At 38.1% G+C, this 14,047-nt stretch overlaps 1 protein-coding gene across 2 annotated transcripts in view; it reads left to right on the top strand.

The window, feature by feature from the left end:
* Window positions 1–14,047, top strand: part of DOCK1 (dedicator of cytokinesis 1) — a 536,657-nt gene that overhangs the window by 223,270 nt on the left and 299,340 nt on the right. For both annotated transcript variants that reach the window (XM_089669568.1, XM_089669578.1), the window contains exons 26-27: window positions 5,032–5,159; window positions 9,298–9,393. In XM_089669568.1, the coding sequence (XP_089525694.1) occupies window positions 5,032–5,159; window positions 9,298–9,393 (224 nt within the window). The remainder of the gene's footprint in view (window positions 1–5,031; window positions 5,160–9,297; window positions 9,394–14,047) is intronic.

The following is a 14,047-nucleotide window of genomic DNA, read 5'->3' as shown; positions in this document are numbered from 1 at the left end:
TGAACATGTGCCTTTTGGCTGGTGAGCTTATCAGTAAAAAAAAATAAAAATAAAAATAATAATGTCTATATTATCTTCGTGATTTGCTTGTTGGCAGCTTCTGAACAGAAATGAGAGATAATAAAAGGTGCTAAGACATTTCTATATATTTGACTTCTTTATTAAGTTAAAGAACAATGTATAATTGACCGTGACAAACAGCAAGCAATCAGAATTTCACTTACCTGTCTACAGTAAACAAAAATGGGATGTTTAATAATTTGATGTACATAATCTTTGTACTTTACACTGCCTTGACCATGCCTATTTGTCCTCTACATTGGTAAATCTTCTCTATTCTGTAATCCAAATGCTCCATTTACAGAGAATACAGCTTCTTAGAGGAGTCAGGTTTTGGGAGTATTGTCCTTGTAGTCATTGCTGATGTAAATGGTAAATTTAGCAAATATTGTAGGTCCACAATAGAACACATATCTGGTGACCACATTAACTGCACTCAGTGCAGCCTAAGGGGCAATTTAGATTGCCAAGGAAAGATTTACTTCCCATTTATGTAATGTAGACATATTTTATAGACCATTACAGAGCACATCCTTCTCAAATATGGGGGAAGTGCCTTTATTTCCCCATAGTCATGCATTAGATTCAAACCTTTGCTTGAGGATTGCATTTTTAAAGTCCCAGTACTGACATAGTTATTTGTGAGGCCCCTGGGTTGCTTAACAGAACTCTTTTGTACATCACACGGAATTCCTGATTCTAAGAACCAAGAGATGCAAGACAATATTCTATCTCTGATCTGACTATGCTCTGTCAGTGGGTTCTATTGATATTCACCGCAGGTTGTTTTGGTCTATTGCATCGCTCACAACTCCAGAATGTGCATGGGGCCTCTTTATAGAGATTAATAATGTCACTAAGATTACCCTTCACATGTATCTTTTTTGTTTGATGCAATTCTCACCCAACTATTTAAAATCAGTCATTGTATAGGCTTCTATGAAATTCTCTTTTTTGTTTTCTGTCTAATAACAATTGGATCAGATAACTACAGGCAGTCTGTGACCTTGGCAGATGTGGTGGTCAACTGATTATCAGCAATAGATTTTCCAGATGATCACTATATTTGTCTTGAGATAAGGGTGTTAGGAATATTGTTACTGCACAAACAATGATTAGCCAAAATGATTATCCATGCTTTTGCCATGATCATTCTACAGAACAATTGATCAGAGGTCAGAATTTACAGCCACCATCTGATGTTTGTGGTTGACTTGCTTTTTTTTTTTTTTTGGTGTTTTTCTTTTTCATAGGTAATACAGCATGCTTCACAAATGTATCATAGTGTTACAATAGGCACGAGACCTCTTGCAGTTTACAATGGAGCAGATCATTCGGTTTACAAAACATTTTTCCTTGTACATGTGGTCAGAGGGCCAGAGTGATTAGGGATAAGTAAAATCTCATAAAACTATATTTATAAAGTGTTTTGTATATAAGCACTCATCATCCCTGTTCCTTGTTTTAACAATGACTTGTGATTGAAACAAAAATAGACTAGATCAGTAAAGATCAGAAAATTAACTGGAAGAGCATGTGTGTGGGGAGGGGGAACCATGCGGACAGTACGGCAGGGGGTAAAGGAAGGAAAAAAGTGGGGTGGAGACAATGGTAGGAAGTGTATTAGAGTGAAAGGGGACGGGAAGAGGGATATAAGGATGATTAAGATTTTGCAAGACTGAGAGGGGATCTGTCATTTGAAAGAATAACTTTATATTCCTGAAAGTATATGTAGTGCAAACAGTAATACCATGTTTGCCTGTGTTTCTCATCTTGCTGTTTCAAGGAGTCTGTGTGGTCCTCTGTGTTTGATTTCAGGTACTTTTGAGAACCATAAGGTAAGAGAAGGGATGCATTGTCTGCTTCCAGAGGGCAGCTATGCACATTCTTGGCTGTGTTTAAAATACGGATCAATTGATCTGCTTTTGGGAAGGCCAACTTATTTTGCCTTGATTTGGTCATCATCTCAGGATCTGTTTTGTGCTTTTATTAGCACTTTAGTTTCTTACAGGGGTTCAGCTATAGTATTTGCAACTCGCATGATAACTATATAGGCCATGGCAGGGCAGACTAGATGCTTTTTCACTGTTCCTCTCTAAAGCATGTTCAACAGTTCTTTTGCCTGTCATTATTTAGGAGATTTTCACCATTCTGTACTAAGCCTTCATGACATCCATATCTAAAAGACTCCTGTAACAAAAACAACACTTGAGGGCTCAAAACTTTGCCTTGCTTACTGGCTATTTATGTTGGGTATTTCCTTCCCACCTGAACTTGTATCCTCTTCTCCTATCACAGTCTCCATATTTTATATGAACTCTGCTTCCAATAGGGAGACTGATGACCAAAAAAACAATTTCCACAGGAGTTAAATTGTTATTTTGGGGTATTTAACATGTGTTTTTGCACCTTATTTTAATGCAGATTGGACCTCTGGCTGCAGCAGGAAGTGAAACATTTAGCAGTGGTATTCCTTCAACTGCTAAATGTGACAGTTCAGCTGAGGGCTGCTGGTTGTTAGGGAGTCAGTACCTTCCAGCTTGCTTCCAGCTTCCCTATCAGCAATGACACAACCCCTTCTGTCAGTGGGGAGTCCAAAAGTGAGACTCTAAATGTGAAATTACAAAAATGGCATGTGGTCCCCAGCATTCCATACCTGGCCTTTTGGGCAACACACCTTGTCCCCGTGTTGACATGTTGATGAGGACAAGGGCCTCTTCTCCACAGCCCTGCCACTGTTGATAAAGTGTTAATAAACCCAGGGCCCTGCATTCATTATATCTGGTCTCCCACAGTACACAGAACATGGAAATACAATTATTTTAGTGTAGGAAGATGCAGGACCCCCGGACCTCTGTCTGGACAGGGCTGATTGGCCCTGTGCCCTGTGCTTATCACATGCACTCCCCCCCAAAAAAAAAAAAAATCTCTAGCAATACACACCAAACTGAGCATGTGCAGAGTGACTCCACACAATATGTCTTATCAGGAAGTAAGATGGTGGCACTGGAAGAAGGGGAGAACCAGAGAAGTCAGGAGCAAACTGCATTTTTACACAATGCAGTGAGTATAACAAGCATGCTTTACTGCATATACAGACTTATTTTACTGTTGTGGGTTTAAGGACGCGGTGGGTGCCAGCTTCTTAACAGCCAGCTATTGACTAGTTGTTAAGGATGCCAGCTGGTGTTGGCTTCTTAACTAACAGCTAGTAATTGTATTTATTTATTAAATAGCATGTAGCTAGACCACAACTTATTTGAAACATGTATTTGTTTCCTTTTTTTTTTTTGTCTTTGAGACTTGACTTTAGACAGGTATGTGTGGCATAAACCTGTAGCGAACTTACATTTTCATTTGATTTCATCAAAGCTAATCTAACAAAAAAAAAAACAAAAAAAAAACTGTACATCCCCAAATTTTTCAAAGATTTCGTCCACCAAAAACTTTTCGGTTGTATGAATGAATAGATGCCAACATGTTCAAGCACAAGTTATCTTCTTTTCGAGACACTTTGGAGTCCTTTCACATGGTTCCCAGCTCCTCCCATCTTCCTCAGCTATTACTGTTAGCTGTAATTTTCTATATCCTTTTTCTATTACGTTTTATACTTTTCAGATTCTATTTTATTTTTTTAAATAAAAGGTTTGTCTAAAAACAAAGGCAAAATTAGGTCATCGGTTGGCTTCTCTTGGTGTACTTATGACTACATATTTTATATTGCTTGGAGTTTTCCCTTTACAAAGTTAGTTATCTGTTCCACTTTACTGTTCTAAATATGTCAGAAATATGGCAAAAGATGAAGTTACATGTTAAAGCATCTGTAAAATCTTCTCCGTTTGTGCTTATGAGACTTAGAAATACTTGTGATCATCTTATAGGCAAACACGTTGTCCCTGTAAGCATTTTTATTGGTGCCGATTTGTTATAGCCTGACATACTGTCTGGGCCTAGAATCCAAGGGCTACATATAGTAATTGCTTTGAAGAGTGTCACAGGTACATGATCAGTATTAGATTGGATCTGACTGGTTCACTTTAATGCGTACCTAAACCCAAATGTAAATATTTTACATACTGCCACTTACCAATCCATAAATGTGGTGGCTTTCGTTTTTGTTTTTTTTTTGCCTTTTTTACCACCTTATGATCAGGCTAGTAAGCCTGTAATATTTCATCTTCCTTTAAAAGACCAAGCTGTCTAGCAAAAGTGAAAAGTAGAGGGTTGATATATACCATTAACTGACAGGGCTGCTAACAATAATTGGCCTTTATTCAGTTATGTAAAATATCCCAAAAGAAACCCAAACATTTGCTGTAACTGCATAAAACGTTTTAGCTAGAGTTCGACTTTCATTTTTTTGTCAAATCCATCTAAATCTGCTGGTGCGTCTAAAGTAAATTATCTTCTGTTGAGTGGTCACACTGGAAAGCTTTCATGGATCAGTGGCTGCAGCCAATCAATGTATTCTGAGGAGAGTTTCCACTGGCAGATTACATTGTCGTAGCAGGTAGCAATCCTCCGTCCCTCTCACTTGCGTGGATAGGGGAAACTGCATGCGTGGATACCCAGTTTAACACTGCACTCTTTCCACATCAACAATGCTGCTCTCCAAACGTGTCTCAGTTGCTCCTCCATCCAGAGTGGAGACACCCTAAAACAGGAGGTGTGTTCCTGGCCACATCACTGGGTGGAAATACATATTTTTGCTTTGGGTATAGATATGCTTTGGGCTTCATTTACTAAAACTGAAGAGTGCAAAATGTGCTGCAGCTGTGCATGGTAACTAATCAGCTTCTAACTTCAGCTTGTTCAAGTAAACTTTGACAAAAAAAATTGGAAGCTGATTGGTTTGTATGCAGAGCTGCTCCAGATTTTGCACACTCCCATTTTCGTAAATCAACCCCTCTTAATTATACTAGGTTGTTGATCATCCACTCTCACAGAGAGTAACAACCCTATTGTGTTCAGAATGCAGAGACATCCTCCTTCCCATGATGACCGATCAGCTGAAGCATCACTTGGAAAGACAGGAGGAGCCCGAGGCCTGTTGTCAGCTGCTGAGCAACATTTTGGAAGTGCTTTACAGAAAAGATGTGGTTAGTAAATATACTCTTCTGCATTACATTCTTGCTGTTTGTAACATTCATAGAGAACTGTTGTCTTAATTATGGTAACTTCCATTACTAGCTTGTTTCTGAAGGTGCAAGCTTTAGTGCTGGTATTCTTGTTTCTGAAGGTGCAAGCTCTAGTGCTGGTATTCTTGTCCTTGTAATGAGTTACAAGCTTGGAGAATTGCATACGTATAAGGTGACCCAATATGCCAGTGGATGCACATTTGTTCTTGGTCAATAAGTTACTAAGTAGTGAAAAAGTATCCGTGTCCATATCACAACGGGAATCTGAAAACAATCGGCAATTAAAGTGGAACTTTACCCATAACAACTTGATAAAAAATAATGTTCTTTAGCAAGGAACACACATTCCACATTAATAATTATGCTACCAAAATGAGTGTGCATTGAAATTTGCCTCCAGCATTGCTCCTATTACTTCTTATTGGAGGCTGCCATTCTGTTGAAGCCCAGAGCCCCAGTAAATCATAAAGTGGAACTAGACCCATCGATTTAATAGTTTCAAAAATAATTACATTCCTAGAATGCCAGGATTGCTAACTGTCACATTTGCTTGTGTCCCTAACCAAACTGGCAATCCATCAAATGGCTGGTGTCAAAACTGATCGCATGTGCAGCACCATGGCAGTTGCAGATCAAACAGAAACCGCTTCCTTGGCTGTAAGGGTTAGTTCACACCATGGTGCAGAGACATCAGTTTTTCTGCACGTGTTCTGCAAGGGCATAACCAAATCTATTGATCTTTATGTGCCCCGTTCCCACCACAACACTAGTATCATGTGCAGATTTTTTTCTGCGCAGGAATTGGCAATGTATATAAAACTCATTGAAACGCACATGTAAACTGATGTCTCTGCAAGTGAAAGCTTCGCATCATTTTCCATCCGTTTTCATGCACGTATAGGTGTGAATGAGTCCTTAAGGATAGGAGACTTTAATTCCACTTTAAGACTGTCTACAGATCAGCCTCTACAAATTCGGCAGAAAATGCCTGAAATGGAAAGCAACTGAGCATGTGCAGAGCAGAGTGAGGCAGTGTATTACTGGATTTTAAACAGTATAGGTACTTATTTTTAATGTTTTACATAGCTATACCAGCCTGAAGTGATCTAGCAGGACTCGTGATAGAATCTGTATTTTTCCCGAGCACTGAATAATTACCTACTACAGTGAAAAATTATAACCCCCAGAACCTGTGTTTCTAAAACAAATCAGCAGTGGCATTTCCTATGTTTTTATGTGGGCAGGCTGTTCTACAAGGTGAGGGTTCACATTTACTTTAAGCTGGCCATAGACTAATAGATTTTGAAATGAATGTTCATGCAAATATTGATATCAGTATATTTGATAGCACTTCCATAAATGTTTTCACTTTTAACATTTGATTTTGGAGTGAATGGACTTTTCTGAATTAAAACCACATTTACTGTTAGAAATGTGTTCGATCAAATATTTTTTATCCTGCTTCTTCTTAGTTTTTTGTCAGTGCCTTACCAAAATGAGTTTCAATTTATTCTGCTCCTTCCACAGCATTCTGGTTCCTCCTGCCCTATATTATGTCAACATAGTACACAGTAGTGACATGATAGAAGGCAGAAAATAAAAATATAATACGCAGTGGGGGAGTAGGAAGCTGAGAACCTCACAACTGTGTCAGATTTTAAAGAACCAGCAAACACAAATGCTCCTGCGCTTGGGGATGGACTCGATGCAGGCTACAGCCACATTAAGAATGTCCTGGAACATGCACACCTTGCTGCCCACAAATAGACCAGGGGAATCCAAATATACTGAATGAGGAAAGAAAAAACAGAGGGCGCACAGGCCTAGTGCATTACCATAAAAAATGTTTAATGAAAAATAAAGTAGGTGTTGTACTCACAAATGACAATATAGTCAAGGCAAATCATAAAGAACAGCTGGGTCAACACCTCTGCCTCTGAGGAAGAGGCAAGTCCTCAAAACGCGTCAGCCTATTGGATGTCTATACTCCCTATTGCAGACTGTTACTCAGCGTGGTGTTGACCCAGCTGTTCTCCTGTGTCAGATTTTAGTTGTTAGGTGGGGAAGGGTGATACCCTCTGTCAAGTTTTCTTTGTTGTTTGTATCCCTACTGGGGAAAATCATCCTTGTTAGTTTGGCCAGGTGTTTATTGTCACCAAAACAGAAAGTGAGCATAAATACAAAATTTTAGATATCAACAGGACAAGATGTCAGTGTAACTCTTACAATGTTAATTTGCCATCTGTATAAGGGGAATTTCCTGACACTTTTGGGGCAACCATATTATTTTTGATTCATGTATGTGGACTCTGTTTCCTTTTTAGAGTTACTGCACAGTGCTGTATCTTGTAGATCCTTTTATCTTGCTGTTCATCCCCCAGGCAGAGTCTGTCTAATTGAAAACAATAGATTATATACAGTCTCTAATAACTTGTAGCCCTAAAAATGCTTCAGGTAGAATTAAATCTTGTCATTAAGGCTGTCTCAGCTTTAAGCCACATGAGTGAGCTTTGCATTTCTATCTGTGCATATGTCATACAGTTGAAAATGATTTTATCAAATTTTATAATCTATTATATATGCGTCTGAATACATGAACTTATTTATATGTTAAAATAATGGGTATAATAAATGGAATAGCATAATGTGTTCCACATATGCAATTATTTACATTATTTTTACATTTGAATTTACAATGGCAAAATATTTTCAGCTTGAGTTAAAGAAATTCCAGCTAGAAAATTCTATACATAGTAACTGTCAGAGAATTATTAATTCATTTTGATTTGTGTATAACTAACCCTGATGAAAACTCTAAAAACCCTAATGAGTAACTTCTCTTTTTTGCATTCTTTGGTCTGCTTGATATAGCGGGTTGTTTATTAAATTGGAGAGTGAAAAATCTGGTGCAGCTCTGCATAGAAACCGATCAGCTTCCAGGTTTTATTGTCAAAGCTTAACTTTACAAGCTGAACAACGAGTTATGGAGATGAGGAGAGAAGAAGATGAAGAAAGATCTGTAGAGTTTATTTACTAAAGCTGGAGAGTGCAAAATTAGGCTCACTTCTACATAGAACCAATTTGCTTCTAAACTCCTCTTGTTCAATTAATAAAGAACTCTGGGATAGGCAGTAAATCACCCTTTAGTACACCCCCTACACAAAACACTAAACTGTTTAATACAGTTTTGAAAATCCTCACCATTTAGGAGAAAAGTGTTGTTGAGTTTTCATGACCTCATCTCTGTAATTCAATAGATAACAGCATCTGCTCTGCCAAGGAAGAGGAGTAACAGCAGGGATTACATCATATGCTGTCCTCTCTCTGCAGTAAAAGGAAACTACAGTTCCCATCAACCACAGGGAAATGAAGTGAATGTGGGTGGGTACACTAGGCTTGTACATGTTGAATGTGTCTGGGAGTCTCGGTCCACCATCCACAGGAAGAAGGGCTGAATTACATCACTGTTTCCTGGACAAAGAACTACAGAAGGGATGTGCTAAGACCAGTGGCTGAGGGAATAGGAGACATAGCAGCCACTGGTCTTACAAACAGGAAACCAAAGAGAATTAGCTGTTTGATTTGAAAATGGATAGGCTAGTTTAGAGCAACTACTGATTGAATTAGAAGACGGATGACATTTTCAGTGACGGTAGGAAATCAGCAACAAGGACAGGAGTAGAGAAGTTTTTGCCTAGAATTCTGCTTTAAGTTTTGGCAATAAAACATGGAAACTGATTAGTTTCTATGCAGAGGTGAGCCTCATTTTGCACACTCCAGCTTTATTAAATAAAACCCCGTGTTCTTTATAAGCTATCAGAAATGTAGGCAGGGCTGACCACAGGTGCTTGGGAATTTAGGACAGCTGCATTGTCATGCAAAGTGGGAGTATACTATATTTATAGCACATCAACAGTTATTTTTCTGTACTTGCAATAAAGGGGAAAAAAAACTTGTGCACATGCATTTTATGCGGAGATGTACAATATATACTGTATATATGTTTTTTATTTTGGCTTGCGATATGTATTAACATGTTTGTTTGTTCTGTTTTTTTTTTTTTTTTTTGGTTTGTCTTTGTTTTTTTTTTTTCTTATAGGGTCCAACACAACGTCATGTTCAGATTATCATGGAAAAACTTCTGAGAACAGTAAACCGTACTGTAATATCTATGGGAAGAGATTCAGAGCTCATTGTAAGTGACTTTTCCTAATTATAAAAGTATTTAAGGATTAGCTGATACACACCTAATCCACAATGTCCTACAAGTTTCCATTCAACTTCATTGGTACAATATTTGGTGATTGGCAGGCGGTTTGTACCGCATAAATCAACAGGGAGAGGCGGTTCTTTTAAAGGTGTTTGAATACTCAGTAGTTGCTAGATACTTTCTAGCACTCGTAACCTTTTAAAACTCAGTTGATCAATTATTACTGTAATACCCTCAGGCTGCATAAACTGTAAAGACCCAGGGATTCTTTTTTTTTTTTTTTTTTTTTAGTTTTTAAGTGCTTTCCCGCCGCCCTATAGCAGAAATACTGCTACAGAGTGGCAGGGGTGCACAAAATCATGTGTATATATATATATATATATACGTGATTTTGCATATCCTGGTAGGGTGCGCGTGCTCTACCCACTCCGCCATTGGCGGCCTCGGTTGCCAATCACCGGGTCCCGGCCAGTGATTCCCCGCTGACACCCGGCAGTCATTGAGTATCACGGATGGGGGAAGAGACCTGTATATAAACAATACAAATCTCTCCCCTGTCAGTTCCTGCACACTACTTTGTATGGTGCTGCATAGCAGAGCCATCCAAAGCAGTGTGCTTACAGTCTAAAGCATGCACACAGCACACTGTGAAACAGCACATGGTTAACCCTTTGATTGCCCCAGATGTTAACCTCTCCCTGCCCAGTGTCAGTACAGTGTCAGTGCTTTTTATTAGCACTGATCACTGTATTCGTGTCACTGGGGATGTCAGTGACCGTTTTCCCCCGTGTCAGAATTCCTTTTGCAGTCCTGCTATAAACTGATTTGCTGCCATTACTAGTATAAAAAAAATTCCAGTGTATATATACCGCCATTTGTAGACTCTATAAATTTCTCGTAAACCAATTAATTTACACGTATTGGGTGTTTTTTTTTTTAAGCAAAGACATGTAGCAGAATACATTTTGGCCTAAATTTATGAAGAAATTATATATTTTTTTATTTTTTTTACTAGACATGTTTAATAGCAAAAAGTTAAAAATATAGTTTTTTTTTCTCAAAATTGGAGGTCTTTTTTTTTTGTTATAGCACAAAAAATAAATGCAGAGGCGATCAAATACCAATAAAAGAAAGCACTATTTGCGGGGGAAAAAGGACATCAATTTCATATGAGTGCAGCGTTGCAAGAGCGTGCAATTGTCAAAGTAACGCAGCGCCATATCGCAAAAAATGGCCTTGTCATTAAGGGGGGTAAATCCTCTGGAGGGCAAGTGGTTAACAGTGCTTTTTAGCAGCATTGCTAAAGATCAGACCACTGCTCTACACAGAGCACAGTGGTCTGGGTCTCTAACAGTCTGAAACCCCAAACCAGTGTTTCAGTCAACAGAGCACATGCTTGTATTGCTTGGAGCACTAGGCAGGGGATGTGTCACACCACTAGAGCCCTGGACCACTATGCTGTTTGTTGAGCACCAGTCTGACTCTATTGTGTGCTGTGAGCGCAGGGTATTTTAATTATTATTGCAGCAAAAACAGACTGTTAAAAACTGAAAAAAAAAAAGATTCCCTTGATTTGTACAGTTTTTATTTAGCCTGGCTGCCTTACAGTAATTTACAAAGCTTTAGCAGGGATTTAAGACCTTACCACTTATTTAAGAACAGTGGAGGAATGCAAGTTTTAAGTCTAGCAATCCACAGCCATTCCAGATTTTATCTTCCCTTTCATAAGCTGTGGTTTAACAAAAAAATAACAGAATAAAAATAAAGTTTATATGGAATCAACTTGTATGTTTGTCAACACAGAAATGTTTTCTCACCTCCGGGTGTTGTATTGTTGGAGACTCCCTCTGTGCTTATAGCTCACTATAATAGTCTTGATATTTAGTAGCGACTTGCAGAATATTAATTAGGACATTTGTCTACATAATTGGGTAATGAGTTCATTGTTGTGTACTGAAGTGTATGACATGTGGTAAATCAATAGTATGCTCTTACCAGTCGTCCTACTATTTTGACACAACACATGTAAAAGAAAAAAAAATATCCTCAAACCTGAGTTGCAAAAATCCAGTTGTTTACAGTTGTTTTACCAAGACTTGGCATGTGCTAAATGATCCACTATAGGAGCTGTGTGGAATGTATCCTTTAAAATAGATAATACTTAGTATAATATTTCTAAATCTTGAACCATGATTCACACCTTTTGTGACATCGCATCTAAAGTATTTTTACGATACTGTTTTAATAGGTGTGATTTCAAGTACCATGATTTGAAAAATGGTTCCTGAATTACTTTTTCACCACTTTGGTGTGATTTAACTCTCATAGACTATAAGGTAAATGGCACTGAAATCGCACCTGTGTCTACATTAGTGCTACTTTGAGGTCGCGGTTTAAATGGGACCAAATCACACCACTTTGAAATCGCATTTTGGTTTGAACCAGGGTGTACTTATCTTCAACTAGGCAAAGTAACAGTTTCCTATAATAGTAGGAGTCTATAGTTTTCTTCTCCACATTCCCTCACCACTTGCCTTGATCCACCACTGCCTGAAAATTCACAGGAGAAAACTTGCTTGGGGTTATGCACTCCCATTTTTCTAGTTATTGGCTGCTCAAGTGCTTTCACTGTACTGTGAGTGCCACATGTTTTGGAAGTACCACACATTGGCCAGATGAGACATCAGGGAAGCATGGGCAATGCTAGTTCCCTGTGGTTCCTGGTATCAAGTGTACCTTTTATTTTGCCTAGTCCCAGGCAACCTACTGGTTTGCTATAAAGGGTATCAATATTGAAATATTTGTCAAGTAAATGTGTAACAATTTGGTCGTTATTGATTAGCAAACTGTTATGTCACTCCAAAAAATAAGAATATAGATTAAAATAGAAATTGAGAAATGTGCCACTGTCTTAAAAGTCACTTAAATTTTTATCTATTTTTGTTCAGCTTAGTGGCAATTAATAAGACAAAATATATAGCGGGTAAAATAAATATTGAACACGTCACCATTTTTCTAGGTAAATGTATATCTAAAGGTGCTATTGACATGAAATTTTTAACTTGTGTCGTTAACAACCCATGCAATCCATACATACAAAGAAATCAAAACACATAAGTTCAGAAATTAAGTTATGTTTAATAAAATGGAATGACACAGGGAAAAAATATTGAACACATGAAGAAAGGGAGGCGTAAAAAAGCATAGACACCAGCTGAAATCTATCAGTAATTAGAAAGCAGTCCTGACCCTTGACATTGTAAATTAATATCAACTGTATCAGTCTCAACTAATGGACCATAAAAGGTGTTTCATTACCAAGGTGTCACACAAGAAATATTTAATGATGGGTAAAAGCAAAGAGCTCTCTAAAGACCTTCACACCCTTGTTGTTGCAAAACATACTGATGGCATTGGTTACAGAAGGATTTCTAAACTTCTGAATGTTCCAGTGAGCACTTTTGGGGCCATAATCTGGAAATGGAAAGAACATAATTTCACCATAAACTAGCCACAGCCAGGTGCTCCTCCAAGATTTCTGACAGAGGAGTGAAAATAATGATCAGAAGAGTTACCCAAGAGCCAAGGACCACTTGTGCAGAGTTTCAGAAAGACCTGGAATTACCTGGGGGTACAGTTGTTCAGAGAAAACAATAAGTACTGCACTCACCCACCATGGCCTGTATACATGCTCACCACACAAGACTCCACTGCTGAAGAAAAAGCATGTTGAAGCTTGTTTAACGTTTTCTGCGCAACATTTAGACAGGTCTGTGAAATAGTGGGAGAATATAGCCTGGTCAGATGAGTCCAAAATTCCAAAAACTCTTTGGATGCCATAATACACATTATGTTTGGAGGAGGTCAAATGGCACTGCACATCACCCCAAAAACACCATACCAACAGTGAAGATTGGAGGTGGGGACATCATGCTGTGGAGCTGTTTTTCAGCATATGGTAATGGCAAACTTCATGTCATTAAAGGAAGGATTAATGGAAAAAAATGTACTGAGACATTCTTGGGAAAAAAAAAAATCTGTTGCCATCTACCAGGATGATGAAGATGGAACGAGGGTGAACATTTGATGAACAATGATCCCAAACACAAAGCCAAGAAAACTCTCAATTGGTTTCAAAGAAAATAAAGCTGCTAGAATGGCCCAGCCAATCACCTGACTTGAATCTAATAGACAATCTATGGAACGAACTAAAGATCAGAGTTCATAGAAGAGTCCAACAGAACCTTCAATATTTGTGTGGAAGAATGGGCCAAAACCACACCTGAACAATGCATGTGACTAGTTTCTCCATACAGGGGGTGTCTTGAAGCTGTCATTACCGACAAAGGATTTTGTGTGAAGTATTAAATACATTTCAGTTAGCGTGTTCAATACTTTTTCCCTGTGTCATTCCATTTTATTACACATAACTTAATTTCTGAACTTATTTGTTTTGGTTTTTGTATGTATGGAGTGCATGGGTTTTTAAAGACATGAAAATTTCATGTCAATAGCACCCTTAGATGCATATTTATCTAGAAAAATGGTGACGTGTTCAATACTTATTTTACCCGCTATATATTTTGTCATTTATTAATTGCCACTAAGCTGAACAGAAATAGATAATAATGTACGTGAG

Source organism: Staurois parvus, unplaced genomic scaffold, assembly GCF_062004578.1.
Source record: "Staurois parvus isolate SC_StPar_1 unplaced genomic scaffold, SC_StPar_1.0 ptg000009l, whole genome shotgun sequence".
Classification (NCBI taxonomy): domain Eukaryota; kingdom Metazoa; phylum Chordata; class Amphibia; order Anura; family Ranidae; genus Staurois; species Staurois parvus.
The sequence above is the reverse complement of the archived record's forward strand: the minus strand, read 5'-3'. Positions and strand labels throughout refer to the sequence as shown.